This window comes from Solanum tuberosum, unplaced genomic scaffold, assembly GCF_000226075.1.
Source record: "Solanum tuberosum cultivar DM 1-3 516 R44 unplaced genomic scaffold, SolTub_3.0 scf00060, whole genome shotgun sequence".
In the NCBI taxonomy this organism is placed as follows: domain Eukaryota; kingdom Viridiplantae; phylum Streptophyta; class Magnoliopsida; order Solanales; family Solanaceae; genus Solanum; species Solanum tuberosum.
The window spans coordinates 1,792,695-1,807,493 of record NW_006238985.1 but is presented as its reverse complement, the minus strand read 5'-3'; the positions used below and the strand labels follow the sequence as shown (position 1 = coordinate 1,807,493).

Sequence of the window (14,799 nt, the reverse complement as noted above, 5' to 3'; positions counted from 1 at the left end):
AATAAATTTGATCAAAAATAAAGAATTTGATGAATATAAATGGAAAAGAAGGAATTGATTTGAAGTAATAATAAATTTTATGCTGATGATCATAATCGTTATATGAATATAAATGATTTAAAAAGTAATAAGAAATATAAATTTTATTTACATATGAAATAAAGTGTTAGTAGATATAAATATGGGCTATTTTTATAAAATATAAATTTGTAGGACAATTTTTGTATTTATAAAAGCCTCAAATTATGATTTGAAATTCCCAAATTATGCTTTTTTGAGAATTTGAAACTTCATCTCACGATATGAAATCAACGTGAAATCACATGTCCAAACGCCTACTTAGGATTGGATAAGTTATCATTGCCTCCGAGTGAAATAATTATTTTGGGATCATATTTCTCAAATAAAATAGTTAAAATGACAAAATTACCTATCAAACCCTTTGTATACCTTACTTTTCAGTTTTCACATCCTCTTGCGAGTATTTTTTTTATACAAATAATTTATTCTTAAAAATTACGCAACACATATTATGTTTAATATAGCAAATCAAGGAACTATTCAACATAATTAATCACACATCATAACTGATTTTCGAACCAAACTAAACCGTCCCACGTATGAGATGTTTTTAACATTTGGGCTAAAATTGGGGTAACCCGAAAATTTATTTCACAAGTACACTAACTCACTCCTTTACTTGTGCTCCAAAACCCTAGCCCTAAAACCCTCTGCCACAGTGCGATACTTTGCTCAAGCGATATGTCGGGAAGAGGAGAAGATAGTGATTCCGATGCGCCGGAAGAACTAACTTCCGTACAGGTTTGTTTAACTCTGAAATCTCTTATCAAAATTAATGTCTTTGGCGATAGCAGATGTAGTCGAAGAAGTTGAGCTAATTGGTTTTCATTGCAGGGAATTCAAAACAATGAGGAGATTACAAAAGTTGAAAGACAACATAAGGCTAGGTATGCTTTCTTCATAATTTGATTTGATTTTTTGTTTTGTTTCGAGGGAAGGTAATTGGAAGTTAAAAATTCAGCTCTTTTAAGGTTTCTGTAATGCTAGTTTAGCACTAGTTTATTTATTAGCCATCCGAGTATGATAAATACTTGAACTTTGTTTGATATCCTGCTTTGTAGTGGATGCAAGTGCGCTCTCTGACTTAAAATCATGGATCATTCTCAGTTTTAATTTGAAAGCTTGTATCTTTGAGAAGATGGGAGATCACTTTTTTTTCTTTCGATAACCGCGGGCCAGTTTTCACGACCTCCACTAATTCTAAGGTATACCTGTCACCTCCCACCAGCAAGCAACAAGTACTAGATCACTCTGTCCAAGATAGATAGGAAGAATCACCTAGTGTTTTTTTTGTCTCTGATGAGAATAGAACTTGAGGCCACATGGTTCTCAACCACTTCATTGACCACTAGGCCACACCCAAGGGTGTTCTGGGAGTTCACTTTTTTTCTGCCAATTTTGAAATTCAACATGGCATTTCATTTTTTCATACCAAGGTTAATGTGTTTGTTGGATTCTGGCATAATTGCTCAATTTATCTGGTGATCAGTATTGAATTAGTTTAATTGTTAAGGAAGCTATTTACTTCATAGGTCTTAAGGTTTGAATTGGAGAAAGTTGCATTTCTGTACAAAAGTTTTATTATTTTAAAGTAAAGGTTCCACCGAGATTTGAACTCCTGTTCAAAAGCATCGTGACGGGAGAAAAAGGAGAAAGTTAAGAGTTTTTCGTAAATTGAGAAGTAAACAAGTATTATATCACTGCGTTGTTGTAGGCTTGATATTCAGGTATATGTGTTCTAGTCTAGAAATGTTTTGTCCTTACAAACTGGTTTGTTCAGTTGGTTTGGAGGATACATGTAAGAGCCTAATCAGTATTAGGTTCAAGGAAATATGAAAGTTATTCTATTTGCCATGCAGGTCCTCTTAGTTCTTCTAAGAGCCTAATCTAGATGTCAACTTCGATTTGTTTATGGTCCTTTGATCCTGTTATTTATAACATTAAAGATGATCCATTATCTAAGTCCCAAAAACTAATGTAAGCTACCTGTGAACTTTTATTCATTTGGGGATATTCGTGGAAAATTCGACATGTTTGATTTGGTAGTTTTTTCCCGGGGATTATAGCCTTTAATTGCAAAACGTGAGCAACTTATGGCCGTTGCATCATTAGTCGTGAAATGACTGCTCTGTTGTAGAGTTGTTCGGGAAAGGAAGGAACGTCGTAGACAATGGGCTCAAAAGTTAACTCCACGACCTACACAAAATGATGAAAGCATTGAAGACACAAAAGAACCTGAAAATGCCCAGGAGTCAAAGGACAATAGAGGGATGCTGCCTGATGAGATTGTAAAAATTCTTGCAGCTCGTGAGAAGTAAGTTAGTTGTTGCATTTCTTGGTTTATTGGTAGTTCCGGTCTTCTCATACTCTTCTCAATTCTTGAAAAACGGTACTCAATTGTGTGCAGGAAAGTTTTCTCGTCAGACTCGGAGGAAGAACATGAGAAGCAGCCTACATCTAAAAAGAAAAGATCCAAGAGATCTGGGTGAGCATCATTCTCTCTTCTTGTTTAATTAATATGATATTGATAACTCGCTCTTATTTACTCACTGTATGTTTGCTACAGGTCTGGACCAGTTATTTTGAAGGATCTACCACCTCCTCCGTGCTTAGAGAGCTCACTGGCATTCTTGAAGAAACGCAAGATGCAGGTGTCAAGATCATCAGCTGTTCTGAACAATTCCAGTCAAGCATTACGGCTCCTATCTACATCTGGCTTGCTACGTACCAAATGATAGGTGATGATTTTGAAGATTTTAGCTCGGGCTGATGTCAATGTGGTATTGCTTGCTATAATGGGAAATATGCTGGTAGAGGTGTTAAATGGCGAGCTGTTTTTGGACACTGATGGGTAAACCAAAAAAACAAAACAAAACAAAACAAACAATGTAACAACTTTTTGATGGTATATTGCAATTTTATTGATACTTGTGGGTAGGAACTGCTGAGCTGTTTATACTGCAACAGTCTCATTGTCATGTGTTGAATCATTAAGTGGTTGCACAAGATTATGAATTGCTTCTAATGATCATGATATTCCTCTAAATCTGTTATACAAGTTTGCTAAGGTTTGAGAAATGACAACCCATTTTTTTAAACTTGAGATATTCTCGGTTGTAGTGTGGTGCTAGGTAAAATGACTTTCAAAATCTAAGTAGCTAAGTTGGTTGCCTAGTGAGGGTTCAATTTTTCACCTTTTAATCCCATTCCTCATTTTCTCTTCCCCTCTTTTATATTGTTCTAAGTTCCAATTCAGTGCCATACATTGGAGTATCCAGAGAGCTGAGAAAAGAGTTCCAAGTTATATATCTGCTGAATTTTGATCACTGCTAATTCAATGTAGTATCAAAAGTTGAATTCCAATCTTATGCTAGACAATGTAAAGATCTCCACCAGCTTGGCATGAAAAAAGAATCTGACTCGCTTATATGGAGCATGTATATTCATAAATAAAATGTTTATCAAGCTCTTAAATGAGATGATTACAAAACCTTTTAGACAAAATGGATGAATGAGGAAACAATAGTCTGTTGGATAACAGTTTTACCCCAATCGGTTAATCTACAAGACAAGAAAGCTACTCAAAATTTGTACAACACTTGCTGCTCTATTTATGCAGCCAGTACTTACAGATGTATAAGGCATCTCTTTTCGATGCCCAAAGTTTTGATTACATACAAATACAAGGACATAAAGACAAAATCTCCTTGTCTTGGTTTCTTTGACCCTTTATTCGCTTTCCTCTTAGCAAATCAACCATAACCGGAAGAAGGTAGATATATGCTTAGTCAGTTATAAAACTATAGCGAGCTTGCTCCTGCGTGCTCAACAGAATATTCTTACATGCCCAACCCAAAGACAACATTTGCTCATACAAGAAACTCAAGTTTTGTACTGTTAATCTCTTGCCATCTTCAACCAGGTTAAACCATTGCTTGAGAACTGCGCTAGAACTACCACAAGTTTCTATACCCTTGTGGACGTAACTTGCCTGTCAATCACCAGAATAGTTTATTATAAAGAATACTAACCATTATAAAGAGCTCAGCAAGAACAAGCATTGCTAGATATGTTATTTGAAGTAAAACTATTGGTTTACCAGTATCTCTCAGTTCATTTGCAAAGGAAAATCATCAGTTCCAAATTACTACTTGATGAAGTCATTACTATGAGAAGAGATGGATACAATATCTTACATGCAATATGCCCCTGATCACAGCTATAGTGTCTGCCCCTTCCCGCAGAGAAAGTAGGACACCATACTGTAATAGAAAAGCAAGAAGAACTGCTTAAGAAACGCATTCAGAAGAGTAACAGCTTGCCTGTCCCTGATTAAAACTCTCTTTTACTTTTTGGCTATACATACCTCCTGGTTCCTTTTCAATTCACTGGTCAAACTCTCTGGGCTCAAGAAATAGAAGTCTTCACTATTCAAAGATTGCATCGTCATCACAGATAGCTTTGCTGTGCAACGTCTAGGATTTAAGCAACCAATTCTGATAGACCACGGCTCTCTGCCTGATTAAAGCTGATTAAGAATGTTTCTCTACTAATGATGTAGCGGTTAACCAAGCAATAAGGCCTTGTTACGGTAAAATGCAAATTAAAAATTACCTCTGCTCCAAGATAAGCCAATACCCTCCTGTTTACTCACCTCTTCAGGTGATGGGACAAATCCTTGTTGAATCCATGTGCTTATAATGATTTTAAGCCTATCCTGGAATTAATGTAAAAGGAGTGATATCCGAATCAACACGTAAAGATGATTAACGTTCACTCAATAAAGACTGTCATATCACATATTTCTTCTCCTTAAAGAAAATATAACCCAAGTTTAGTAGCCAAAAAAAGGGAGTATAATTCAACTTGAATACAAATGCTTTCAGTAGAGAACGAGGGCCAACCTTAGTTAATGTCTGCAGATGCACATGCTTTAGTCCTTGATAAATACCAAAAAGGTCAAGCACCGAGAAGACTGGGTACATCACAAATATTAGACCTGCTTGCAATCTTTTATATCATTCAGAAGTCAGAAATCTACATTACAGGGATTACCAGAAGCAGCACAAAAATGGGTCGACCAATTCTTGCTTTTAGGATCTTATTGTATAAGGAAATGGTGGAAGTTATAAATCACATGTTCACTTCTCATATTACAGTGTGAAAAGGAAATAGTGAGACTCGAGTTGTATAAACTGTTCCACTTCAAGCACAACAAGATAGACCAAATGGATAGGTTCATAGAGGCAAATGCAAAGAATCTCTTTATCATTTCAAAACGTAGATAAAAGCTGACACTTCAGAAATTCAAGTTGGAAAACAAACAAACCTTGGATTATTAGCAGACAGTATGTTCAGGGTTGCAGCAAGTGTAAGACCAAGATTATCAAAGCAGACTGTTTGAATCTGAAACATAAACGAACAGTCAGATTGGAAGTGTGAAACTAATAAGAATCCAGCATGACATGATGAAATATTGTAGAGAACCTGTCCTTTTGCAGAAACCTCGCCTAGGTTATCAGCAACTGCAAAGCTTCTATGAACAGCAGTCTGTTGACATGTCAACAATAAATTCTCAAACAGAAATTCTATCTCAAATTTGTTAATGTTACTGATAAATCCAGAAGACACCTGTGCTTATTCATATCACTAAAAATTTAACATGCGATTTGGCTATTTAAGCGAACTACAATTAATCAATTACTGAACATAGCCATTTTCCAAATAAACTGGCAAAAACAAGCAGTTACTCCCTGATAATTTCATATTTCACTTGCATGTTAGAGGAGAAACTCAAGGTATAATTGCATCAATTCTCTTCCAGCTGTTACAGATATTCTAAAAACGCTTAAATCCAGAAGACATATTGTTTCTCTCGGATCTCTAGGACTTGTGAAAGTGAATTGGTCATTAGCAGAAGCAATTAGAAGGCTAGAGTACTCAACTTCAACTAATTTCACTTTCAGAAAGCAATTCAACCAAGTGACAAAATTAAGTGTGTCAGCTTTATTATGCCATAGTTAACCTGGGACCTCACAGTAGAAATTCAAAGCCTCATAAGTGCATATATTTATTAGCCTACCATTTTGAATATGCCAAAGGTACTTCAGATCTTAATAGCTCTCTACATAACAAAATTTTGAAGAAATCAATTTATATGTCAAATTGCAGTGGAATTGTTAGAAACTATAAAGGGAAATAAAACATGGTAAACAGCTAAATGGCAAGATAAGGGAAAAGGTATCATTTTCAGCCAAAATAACTAACTCACATCTAACAAGTATCATAACAAAGAGCTAAAGCTGGAGAATTTGAGATCAGATCCCAAAAGTGTTACACATGCATATAAATATAACATCATATGTTTTGTAGCTGAGACTTACACTAGTTGCTAGGTAACACGCAAGGCTTATTTGCTTGGCAATGTTGGCAATTGATGCAAGTATCAAAAAGTATTGTGGGAATACAGGAGTCAACAATTCAACTCCAATGCTCAAACTGAAGAGAACTGATGTACAGAACCTTACTCTCTGCAGCCAACCCCATAAAACAAATTAAGAAACAAACAGATGAAACTTTTACATAGTCTCTTGAGGTAATCTTGCTTTAAAAGCTGGCAATCTTTCTGGCGTACAAGTCAACATTTTTAGAAAAGATATATAAGCATCATTTTCCAAAAGATAAAAATGTTTTTTTTTTTTTTGATAACCGAGAAATCCGTCTGTGACCCGCCCTTTGAACAAAAATGAATTTTGACTATCAAAAATCAGTAAAATAAGCTTTTATAAGATGAGTTGCCCAAACTATTCTCTGTTGTTTTATGTTAGAAAGCTATACCTTAAGATTGGTATCAAAAGAAGATGCTAGGCTAGCAGTGTAGATGCATCTGCACAACCGTCCAAGACCATCCTTCAGGACCCAATTTAGTGCAGCAGCCAATGGAAGTGAATGGGAGTTCCCAATTCCAATTGCCCGTAACATAGCCTGTATATTGTCATTCGCAAAATACAACCAATTACACAAGCCATTGTCAATGAAGGCATTTGAGTGATCTGCACCTTAGATACTAACTCCCATTGTGCAGGCACACAAATATGAAGTAAACTACTGGTACCTTCATAAAGATCATAAAGAGTAATTCCACAGGTGAACTACAAAATGGTTAATTCCTCATATAAAGATCATAATAACTAATTCACCAGTGTCTCTAAACAAACATCATGAACTCCGACGGAAGAATCCAAACTCAACACTAAAAGTCTAAAACTTGAACTGTTCACCATATATTAATAAACAAGTTTTACAAGTTCAATAGCTGAGATATGAATATGCAAAATCAGAATCTTAACTTGTTACCATTCACCAACAATTTTAGAAGTTTGAGAGTCGAAATATGAAGATTCAACATCAAAATCCCAACTTTAATACCTAGCATACAAATAATTTACAAGTTTGGTAGCTGAAACAAAGATTGAAACTTTCACCGTATACAACAATTTACAAGTTCAATAACCAGAATATGAAGATTGAATACCAAATATTAACTAGTTAAATAGCTGAACTATGAAAATTCAACATCAAAATCTAAACTTTGTTGTATAACAGTAATTTACCAAAAAATTAAGTGTACCTGGGTCGCCAGAACTTGGAGAGCAGAACTGGAAACACGATGAACAAACTTCCACTTCACGTATTCAAGGTAATTACGACTAACTTCCCTCGGAAGAAAGAAATTTCTGATTGCCGAAACACAAATTCTGACCAACTTATGAACTGTATCTTCAAAATTAGAGTCGAAATCGGATATAGAAAAAGAATTTCCGTCAACAGATACCAACTTCAAGTCTTTCCCATCCCAAATATACCTAGAATGACTATCTGATTTGCGAACAGAGACTGGAAGATAAAAAGGCAGAGTAGTTTCTTCTTGTTGCTTATTAAACTTTTCTTCTCCAAAATTTAATGAAGTTTTCAGAGAAGTAGATACACCTGGGGAAATAATAGAAGTTTTGAGCTTGTGTTTGAGGATTTTGGGTGTGGGGATTTGGGGTTTGTCTGAGTTCCATGAGAAACAACAACGGGTGTGGGTTGATGGGTACAAATTGGATTGCATGAAATTTTGCTTTTTGAGGTTTCTGATTCTCTTGACTTGTTCTGTAGAAGATGAAGACGAAGTTGAAGACGGAATACGGCGACGGCGGCAATTTACTTTACCGCCGGGAAATAACAGGGTTCACTACTGCGTAGATATTCCTCTATTCCTGATAAAGAGACTTCTTAAAACTAGAGGGAAAATATTAGTGTCCGAAACCTAGATGACCAAAAATTAAAATTATCTCTGGTTAAATTATAGACTATGAGATTGAAAATTAAAATTATGACGAATAAATATCTGAAGATAAATTTTTAAATATTTTTAAGGATTTGTGAGTGAAAATTTTAAAAAAATAATTGAAGATAAATTTCAATGTTTGATAAGATTTTATGACTAATGAATATTTAAAGATAGATTTTCAAAATCTATGATGAAATGCTAGCTTAATTTTTTATTTTTAATACAAATATTCGTTTCAATGAGCATAAATTTATATTTTTACATCATAATATCTCACAAGTTATACTTTATGCTCTTAAATAATTTATGTCCTGTTGGATATAATTTTGATTTCTAAGGACCAAAATTGTAAACCAACCAATTTGAAAGGCTCATACAATTACACTGAAAAAAAAAGTACTTTAGTATCTTAACAATTTATATAGCGTAGGAAATTATTGTGCTTGCGGCTTAGCCCATACATATTTTGGAATTTGATGGGTCACTTGACTCATTTACTAACTTGTTCTCTAATAAATTGATGTTATATCACAAAACACATCATTTATTTTTAACTCTATTTTGATGAAGGAATTATTATGCCAAAGAGGAATCCAAATTTAATCCCACTGCTTCAAGTTTAATCCTTATTTGGTCTTTCATTCTTATTGTTTCAAGTTTGCTATCTACATAATAGTGCATGCACAAGTTAAGTGTGAGTCTACTTATTATGCAGATATATGCATTAATTAGAACAATGAAAAATGAAAAAACAAAACAAAAACACAACAACCTCCCATAGCATACAAACTTTTATTCCCTTTAGTAAACACATTTTAAATATACTAATTTTTGATTCATATATCCAACCAAACTTCCAATAAGAACCTAGTTACAACCTCCTTTGTTCCTCCAAATTAAAGGTCTATGAGAAATCCAATACGGGTAGTGAACAGAAGAAGATGAGTAAGAAAAGTATCTGTTGCAGATGAAGCAGAGATAAAGAAAGGCGTTGTTCATCTACATCTATCCCAATTTCCAATGAGCCATCTACCGAATCGTTGCAATTGATGTTCGATCCTGAAGGGGGGAAAAGATAGGGCTAAAATGAAAAGAGAAGGGAACCTGAAACAAGAAAGATGAGATGTTTTTCCAAATTATTCAAAGACACAAAACATCACCTATTTTTAGGTTATTCTCCAGCACAAACTCCCTCCAACCGGAACTCAGCATTTGCTGTTCCAAGAATGCATTTTACAGCTCACCAAGGGTTCATAAGTTGAAGTTTTGTTTCTTACAACTGACAAAGATTGAAGAGATATATGATTGTAACCATCATTTTTACTTGTGCGTGCTATAAGACACCTTCCCTTCACTATTGCTTTTGAAGTTATTTGAAACAGTGGCATAAACATACCTTTTTTCCATGATAGTCGTGTTGTCTGGGTCAGCTTGCACGCACCTCAACTAATTCCACAGGATACCTGCCACATCCCACTAGCAATAGACACCAAGTAATTTTGTCCACCAAGGCTAGAACAAGGTGCTCAACCCACTTCATTGAACACCAGGTTACAACCCTTGGGTGCAGTGACATAAACATAGTTGTTGGTTAAAGCAATCTTGTTGATAGTTTTATCCAAGATAATCAAACTACATTCTGTAACCAAGTTCGACTTTGAGCTAATTTAGGTGCCTGCTCGATATATCTGCATACAGAAGCTCCCCAAAAGAATGGTAGAAACGTTTATGAACAAAAGAAATCAAGACAATTCATTTGAGTATCACCTCACATGAAGGACCAGTTGGTTAGATGTTTCCATGTTGTGTACTGGTGCTGTGGATGAGAACATCCATTTATAGAAACCTCAGGTTACAAAGAAAGTAGTCCAAAATCTCAAATCAGGACACTTTCTATGGACACAAATTCACTGCGTATGAAACTGTCTAAGCATTGGTGGACAAAGTTACCTGATATAACTTTTGTTGATGGGAGATAGTAGATACTCCGTGGAATTAGTCGGGGTGTGAGCAAGCTGGCCACGGCACCATCTGTTGCTATTTCCTTCATTAGCCTCAAAAAGTTTGATCTTTGGGCTGTGAGATCTAAGCTTATTGAGCCTGTTGCAGATGACGAAAAGTCATGTCTGCTAGCATGCACCAGTCGAGGAATATCACTGGCACTCCAATAAATTTATGTTCCTATTTTGCTCCTTTTTCTCCTCATGAGTGAATATATTTCACAAACAAGTAACTCTATGTACAACTAGGTATCTCCATATTATATCCAAAATGTGTTTTCTGGTCTTCATTAATGCAATTCAGAATCAAATCGACCATTCATATGTTTATGTAGAATCCAAGATATTGAAAATCATCGAGGTCAACCATCAAAAAGGTTCTTTTATTTCAAATGGCATCATGCCGGGGGTTGGGCTTTGACCCTTACTTCGAACATTAATATCCAAAGAGTACATGAAGTAAGGGAGACACATTGATTTACCACCTCATACATAGTCACAGTTGAACATACTCAACTCTACACAAGAAGTTCATGACAAAAACCCTCCATACAAGAAGCTATTATTACAAAATAAAAAACTCTAAGGTTTTACATGCTTTGGGCGAAATTTCTCTAATTTAATGGGAGGAGGACTCCCCTTTGCAAAAGGCAGGAACTTACAAAAGGCAAATAGAATGGATCTATGTGTTGAAGAACCGATTTTCAGATGTAAAAGCTGTTGCTCTTTGATAGGATGTATCTATGTGTTGAGAACATGGAACCAAACGCCTCAGCATTGATAGACTCAGTTTGTACCATCAGAAATCCCTGGAAATATGGTGACATCTATCAAGGAAAGCTTAGTGTCATTAATTACTTCAAGGACACAAACATCACCATATTTTAACTTATTGTCCAGAACGAACGCCTTCCAACCACAAGTAACTTTAGCATCTTTCCTTAGCATAATGCATTTGACAGGCCAAGATCCTTTCCCTGGAACACGCAACACTAAATTGCCACTGTTCCCCATGAAATACATCCTAGCAAATTTCAACGGAATGTACTGCCAAAAGAGGTAAATCATAAATTGAGTTTAAGGTTGTGCATATGAATTAAAAAGGGTCGGGCATCAGGCATTCTACAAAGTTTGATAGCTTACCAGAGCGTGTGGTCTCGAGACATACGATGGATGCATAAAAGATACAATGAATGGATTCTTAGATTTAAAAGCTTTTGCTCTTTGATAGTTATCAGCTATCCCTTCATCCCTCTCTGCCTTTCTCTTACTGGTAACAATGTTGGATTGTTGTTCGTGCTCCTCGCAATCTTCACTTATTACTTGAAACAGACATTCAAAAGCAATGTATTACTATTAAATTATAATGTAACAAGATGACTGATTTCATTCTGTTCATAGCTAATAAACCAGATAAGATGTTTTCTTACCTAGTGAAACTACATTCCCTTGAAACTCTTCTTCATCGATTACATTAGTTTGATGTTCAACTGGAATATCATCCTCTTCTTCCCCTTCTTGTCTTATTCTTTTTCTCTCCTGCACTACGGGGTCATAGCTCAGATATTCAGAAGAATGCTCAACCACATCCAAAATATCTATAGAATCATCCGACTCAATCTCTGCTGGTGGATATTCAATTTCTGCTGCACTAAAATCAAATATAGTGACATTAAAATGAGAACGAGCATTGTATCCGAACATAAAAAAGTTCCCGCGTCTTATTGAGTAATAGTCGCTGAAATCCTTCCAGCCTTCAGCTAGCCAAATGTGGCCTTCAGAATGTTCCAGTTCAACCTCCCATACTTCTCCACTGGGAACCTCAAGATACACAGGGTTTAAGATGTTCTTGCAATATCTGCTGGCAAATCCTTTTGGAATCCTCTGTGTTCAAAGGAAATCTGAATTCAGTTTCATACATAATTGGCAATAGACACCTACGCACACAGTATTTTTATTCGACCTACATAAAATTGTCCTACGTTGATTGAGAGAATGAGCTGTAGGCCTTGCACATTTCTGACCTCATTAGCTAGCTTCTGCTCTTGAATAAAAGCAAAGATTCATTTCTTACCTCCAAGCCTCCAAATTGAATTGGCATAATACAAGTCCTTTAACATCTATGTGCTCTAATTTTGGGTGTGCACAAACAGACACACGTCTTACATGGCAATGCCCATCCTACACAACATCCTACGTGACAGAGACACACACGTCCTACACATCATCCTACGTACACCTGTGTGTCTATTTGTTCGACTTTATACAAGTTTAACGGTCTAGGTATGCCCAAAGTTGGAGTAGATCAAGTTAAAGGATACATTAATGTATTATGCCAATTTTATTAGCAAATTCTCATTGAATTAGATTACTAATCGTTGGATTCAAATGCACAACTAACGAGGAGGGAAAATAGAGTTGCAGTAAGATAAAATTGGGAATCCAGGAGAAATTAAAGAAGGAAAATGGGGAAGAAAGTACTTACGAGACGGCATAATTCATGTGGGCTAAAAATGATCTTGCAGAATTTGGGTTGAGAAATGTTAGAAATGGAAGAGACTTCACCAATTTGCTTGCGGAACTTGTGTACCATGACTGCGGATAGGCAGCAGCAGCTTAGTAAGCATATAAGTACGTTTTATCAGTCTCTTTGGGATTTTCTAATTTTTCTATCAGGGTCGCCCAACAAAGCCTATATGAACTTTTCCACCTATTGTGAGACCCCCCAAAAAAAATTATACAACTATTCCATATTATTTAAAAATAAATAGATTCTGTGCAAATTGTGGGAAATTTTTATTGGACAAACCAATTATGTGACTTACGAGGCAAAAAGGTAATCTAAGAAAATAATTGAATGAAGAAATGGTAATTCCTAGACTATGATCGCAATTCAAAGACACACTTTAACTAAACTAATGTTTTATTATCCCAAATCCAATTTTTTAATGATTTTGTATACCTTTTTAGTGTACATGACTTCCAAACATCTCTCACGCGTCTCTATTGAGTGGAGTCACATAGTGTGTCGTGCAAGCCAACATGTGTACAAAATTACAAAAAACATGAGTTCGGGTGGGGTGGAGGGATCATAAAACCTTAGTTTAGTAAAAGCGTGTCTCTGAGATTTCGATCATAGTCTAAGGGGTACTTGTGTCTTATCCCTTAGTTTGGCATAATACATAAATATCCCCTTTAACTTTGACTTCAACTGTCATCTATGTCCTCCAATTTTGACTCTGCACAAGTAGGTACTTAAATTTATATAAAATTGAACCAATAGACACATGCGTCCTAAGTGATGTCCCATATGACAATTTTGTGTTGTATGTGGCAACCTACGTATATTATGTCACATAGGACGTATGTGTCCACTTGTATAATTTTAGACAAGTTTAAGTGTCTCCTTGCATACACCAAAGGAAATAGATGTCAGTTGAAATCAAGTTAACGAACATATTTATGTATTATGCCTATATATTTTGTATCAAATTTAAAAAAATCTTTCTTCTCATTTTTTTTCATGTTTCAAAATATTAAAATACATATCTAAAAATACAACTTTAAATTTTAAAAATGTAAATTTTCAAATTTGTAACTTTAAAATATATGAATAAACAGAGCTTATGCGTGGCACTTCACATAGTTCTATATATGATCTTAGAGTAATTTTTATTGGTTTGATTTATTTTTTTAAGACGTCTACTTTGAATTACGAGTGTAGCAACCTTAAATGAACTCATTTTAAGATTTTTTTTTTGAGTGTTCACTTCGTTTCATTTAAGGTTAATCAATTTACTGTACACGTGGAATTTTTTGAAATTTATAATTTAAAAAATATGTTATTATATACATAGTTATAAAAATTACTTTTATGGGTAAAATATAAAATAATTAAATTGTTTATAAATATAAAAATTAATTAATTAGTAAAAATTAATTAATTTTTAAGTTAGTATAATTTATTTTACACTTATTTGTAATCTAAAGAGATGATTAATGTAATAATTAATCATAACAAATAAGGTAATCAAAGAGAATTTACTAAGAGCATATTTTAATTCAAGCACACATACACTTCTAATTTTTTAATATTACTATTTTGATAATTAAATTATGTAACTAAGAGGAGTGCATTCAATTGTTTAACTTCAATAATTATATATACATATTATCGTAAAAGGTATTTATATATTTGTGAGAAATAGAAATCAAGAAATAAATAATTTACTTATTTATAATAGAAATATCAAGGATAGTTGGATCCCAATTAGGGGTGTGCACTATTCGGGTTAAACTGAATAACCAAATCAAATCAAATCAAATTTTTATTTGGATTGGTTTTTTATTTTTTCGGATTGGTTTTGGATTAATAAATTACTT

The 14,799-nt window shown here is 34.6% G+C and overlaps 3 protein-coding genes across 3 annotated transcripts; 1 reads left to right on the top strand and 2 right to left on the bottom strand.

Annotated features, from left to right (window-relative positions):
- Positions 1–664: 664 nt before the first annotated feature.
- LOC102596083 (uncharacterized) lies at positions 665–3,127 on the top strand. Its single transcript, XM_006344752.2, has 5 exons — positions 665–822; positions 916–968; positions 2,219–2,395; positions 2,489–2,566; positions 2,648–3,127. Exons 1-5 carry the CDS (start codon positions 763–765, stop codon positions 2,814–2,816), a joined length of 537 nt encoding a protein of 178 aa, XP_006344814.1. The 5' UTR covers positions 665–762; the 3' UTR covers positions 2,817–3,127.
- Positions 3,128–3,484: 357 nt separating this feature from the next.
- Positions 3,485–8,408, bottom strand: LOC102595743 (protein root UVB sensitive 4). Its single transcript, XM_006344751.2, has 10 exons — positions 7,712–8,408; positions 6,919–7,065; positions 6,465–6,611; positions 5,569–5,631; positions 5,411–5,487; positions 4,986–5,091; positions 4,696–4,798; positions 4,448–4,599; positions 4,278–4,343; positions 3,485–4,072 (listed from the first exon to the last, which is right to left on the bottom strand). Exons 1-10 carry the CDS (start codon positions 8,192–8,194, stop codon positions 3,866–3,868), a joined length of 1,551 nt encoding a protein of 516 aa, XP_006344813.1. The 5' UTR covers positions 8,195–8,408; the 3' UTR covers positions 3,485–3,865.
- A 2,370-nt stretch (positions 8,409–10,778) lies between these two features.
- Positions 10,779–13,130, bottom strand: LOC102595417 (B3 domain-containing transcription factor VRN1-like). The gene is made up of 4 exons (XM_006344750.2): positions 12,902–13,130; positions 11,847–12,300; positions 11,560–11,738; positions 10,779–11,463 (listed from the first exon to the last, which is right to left on the bottom strand). Exons 1-4 carry the CDS (start codon positions 13,007–13,009, stop codon positions 11,203–11,205), a joined length of 1,002 nt encoding a protein of 333 aa, XP_006344812.1. The 5' UTR covers positions 13,010–13,130; the 3' UTR covers positions 10,779–11,202.
- Between the last annotated feature and the right edge of the window lie 1,669 nt (positions 13,131–14,799).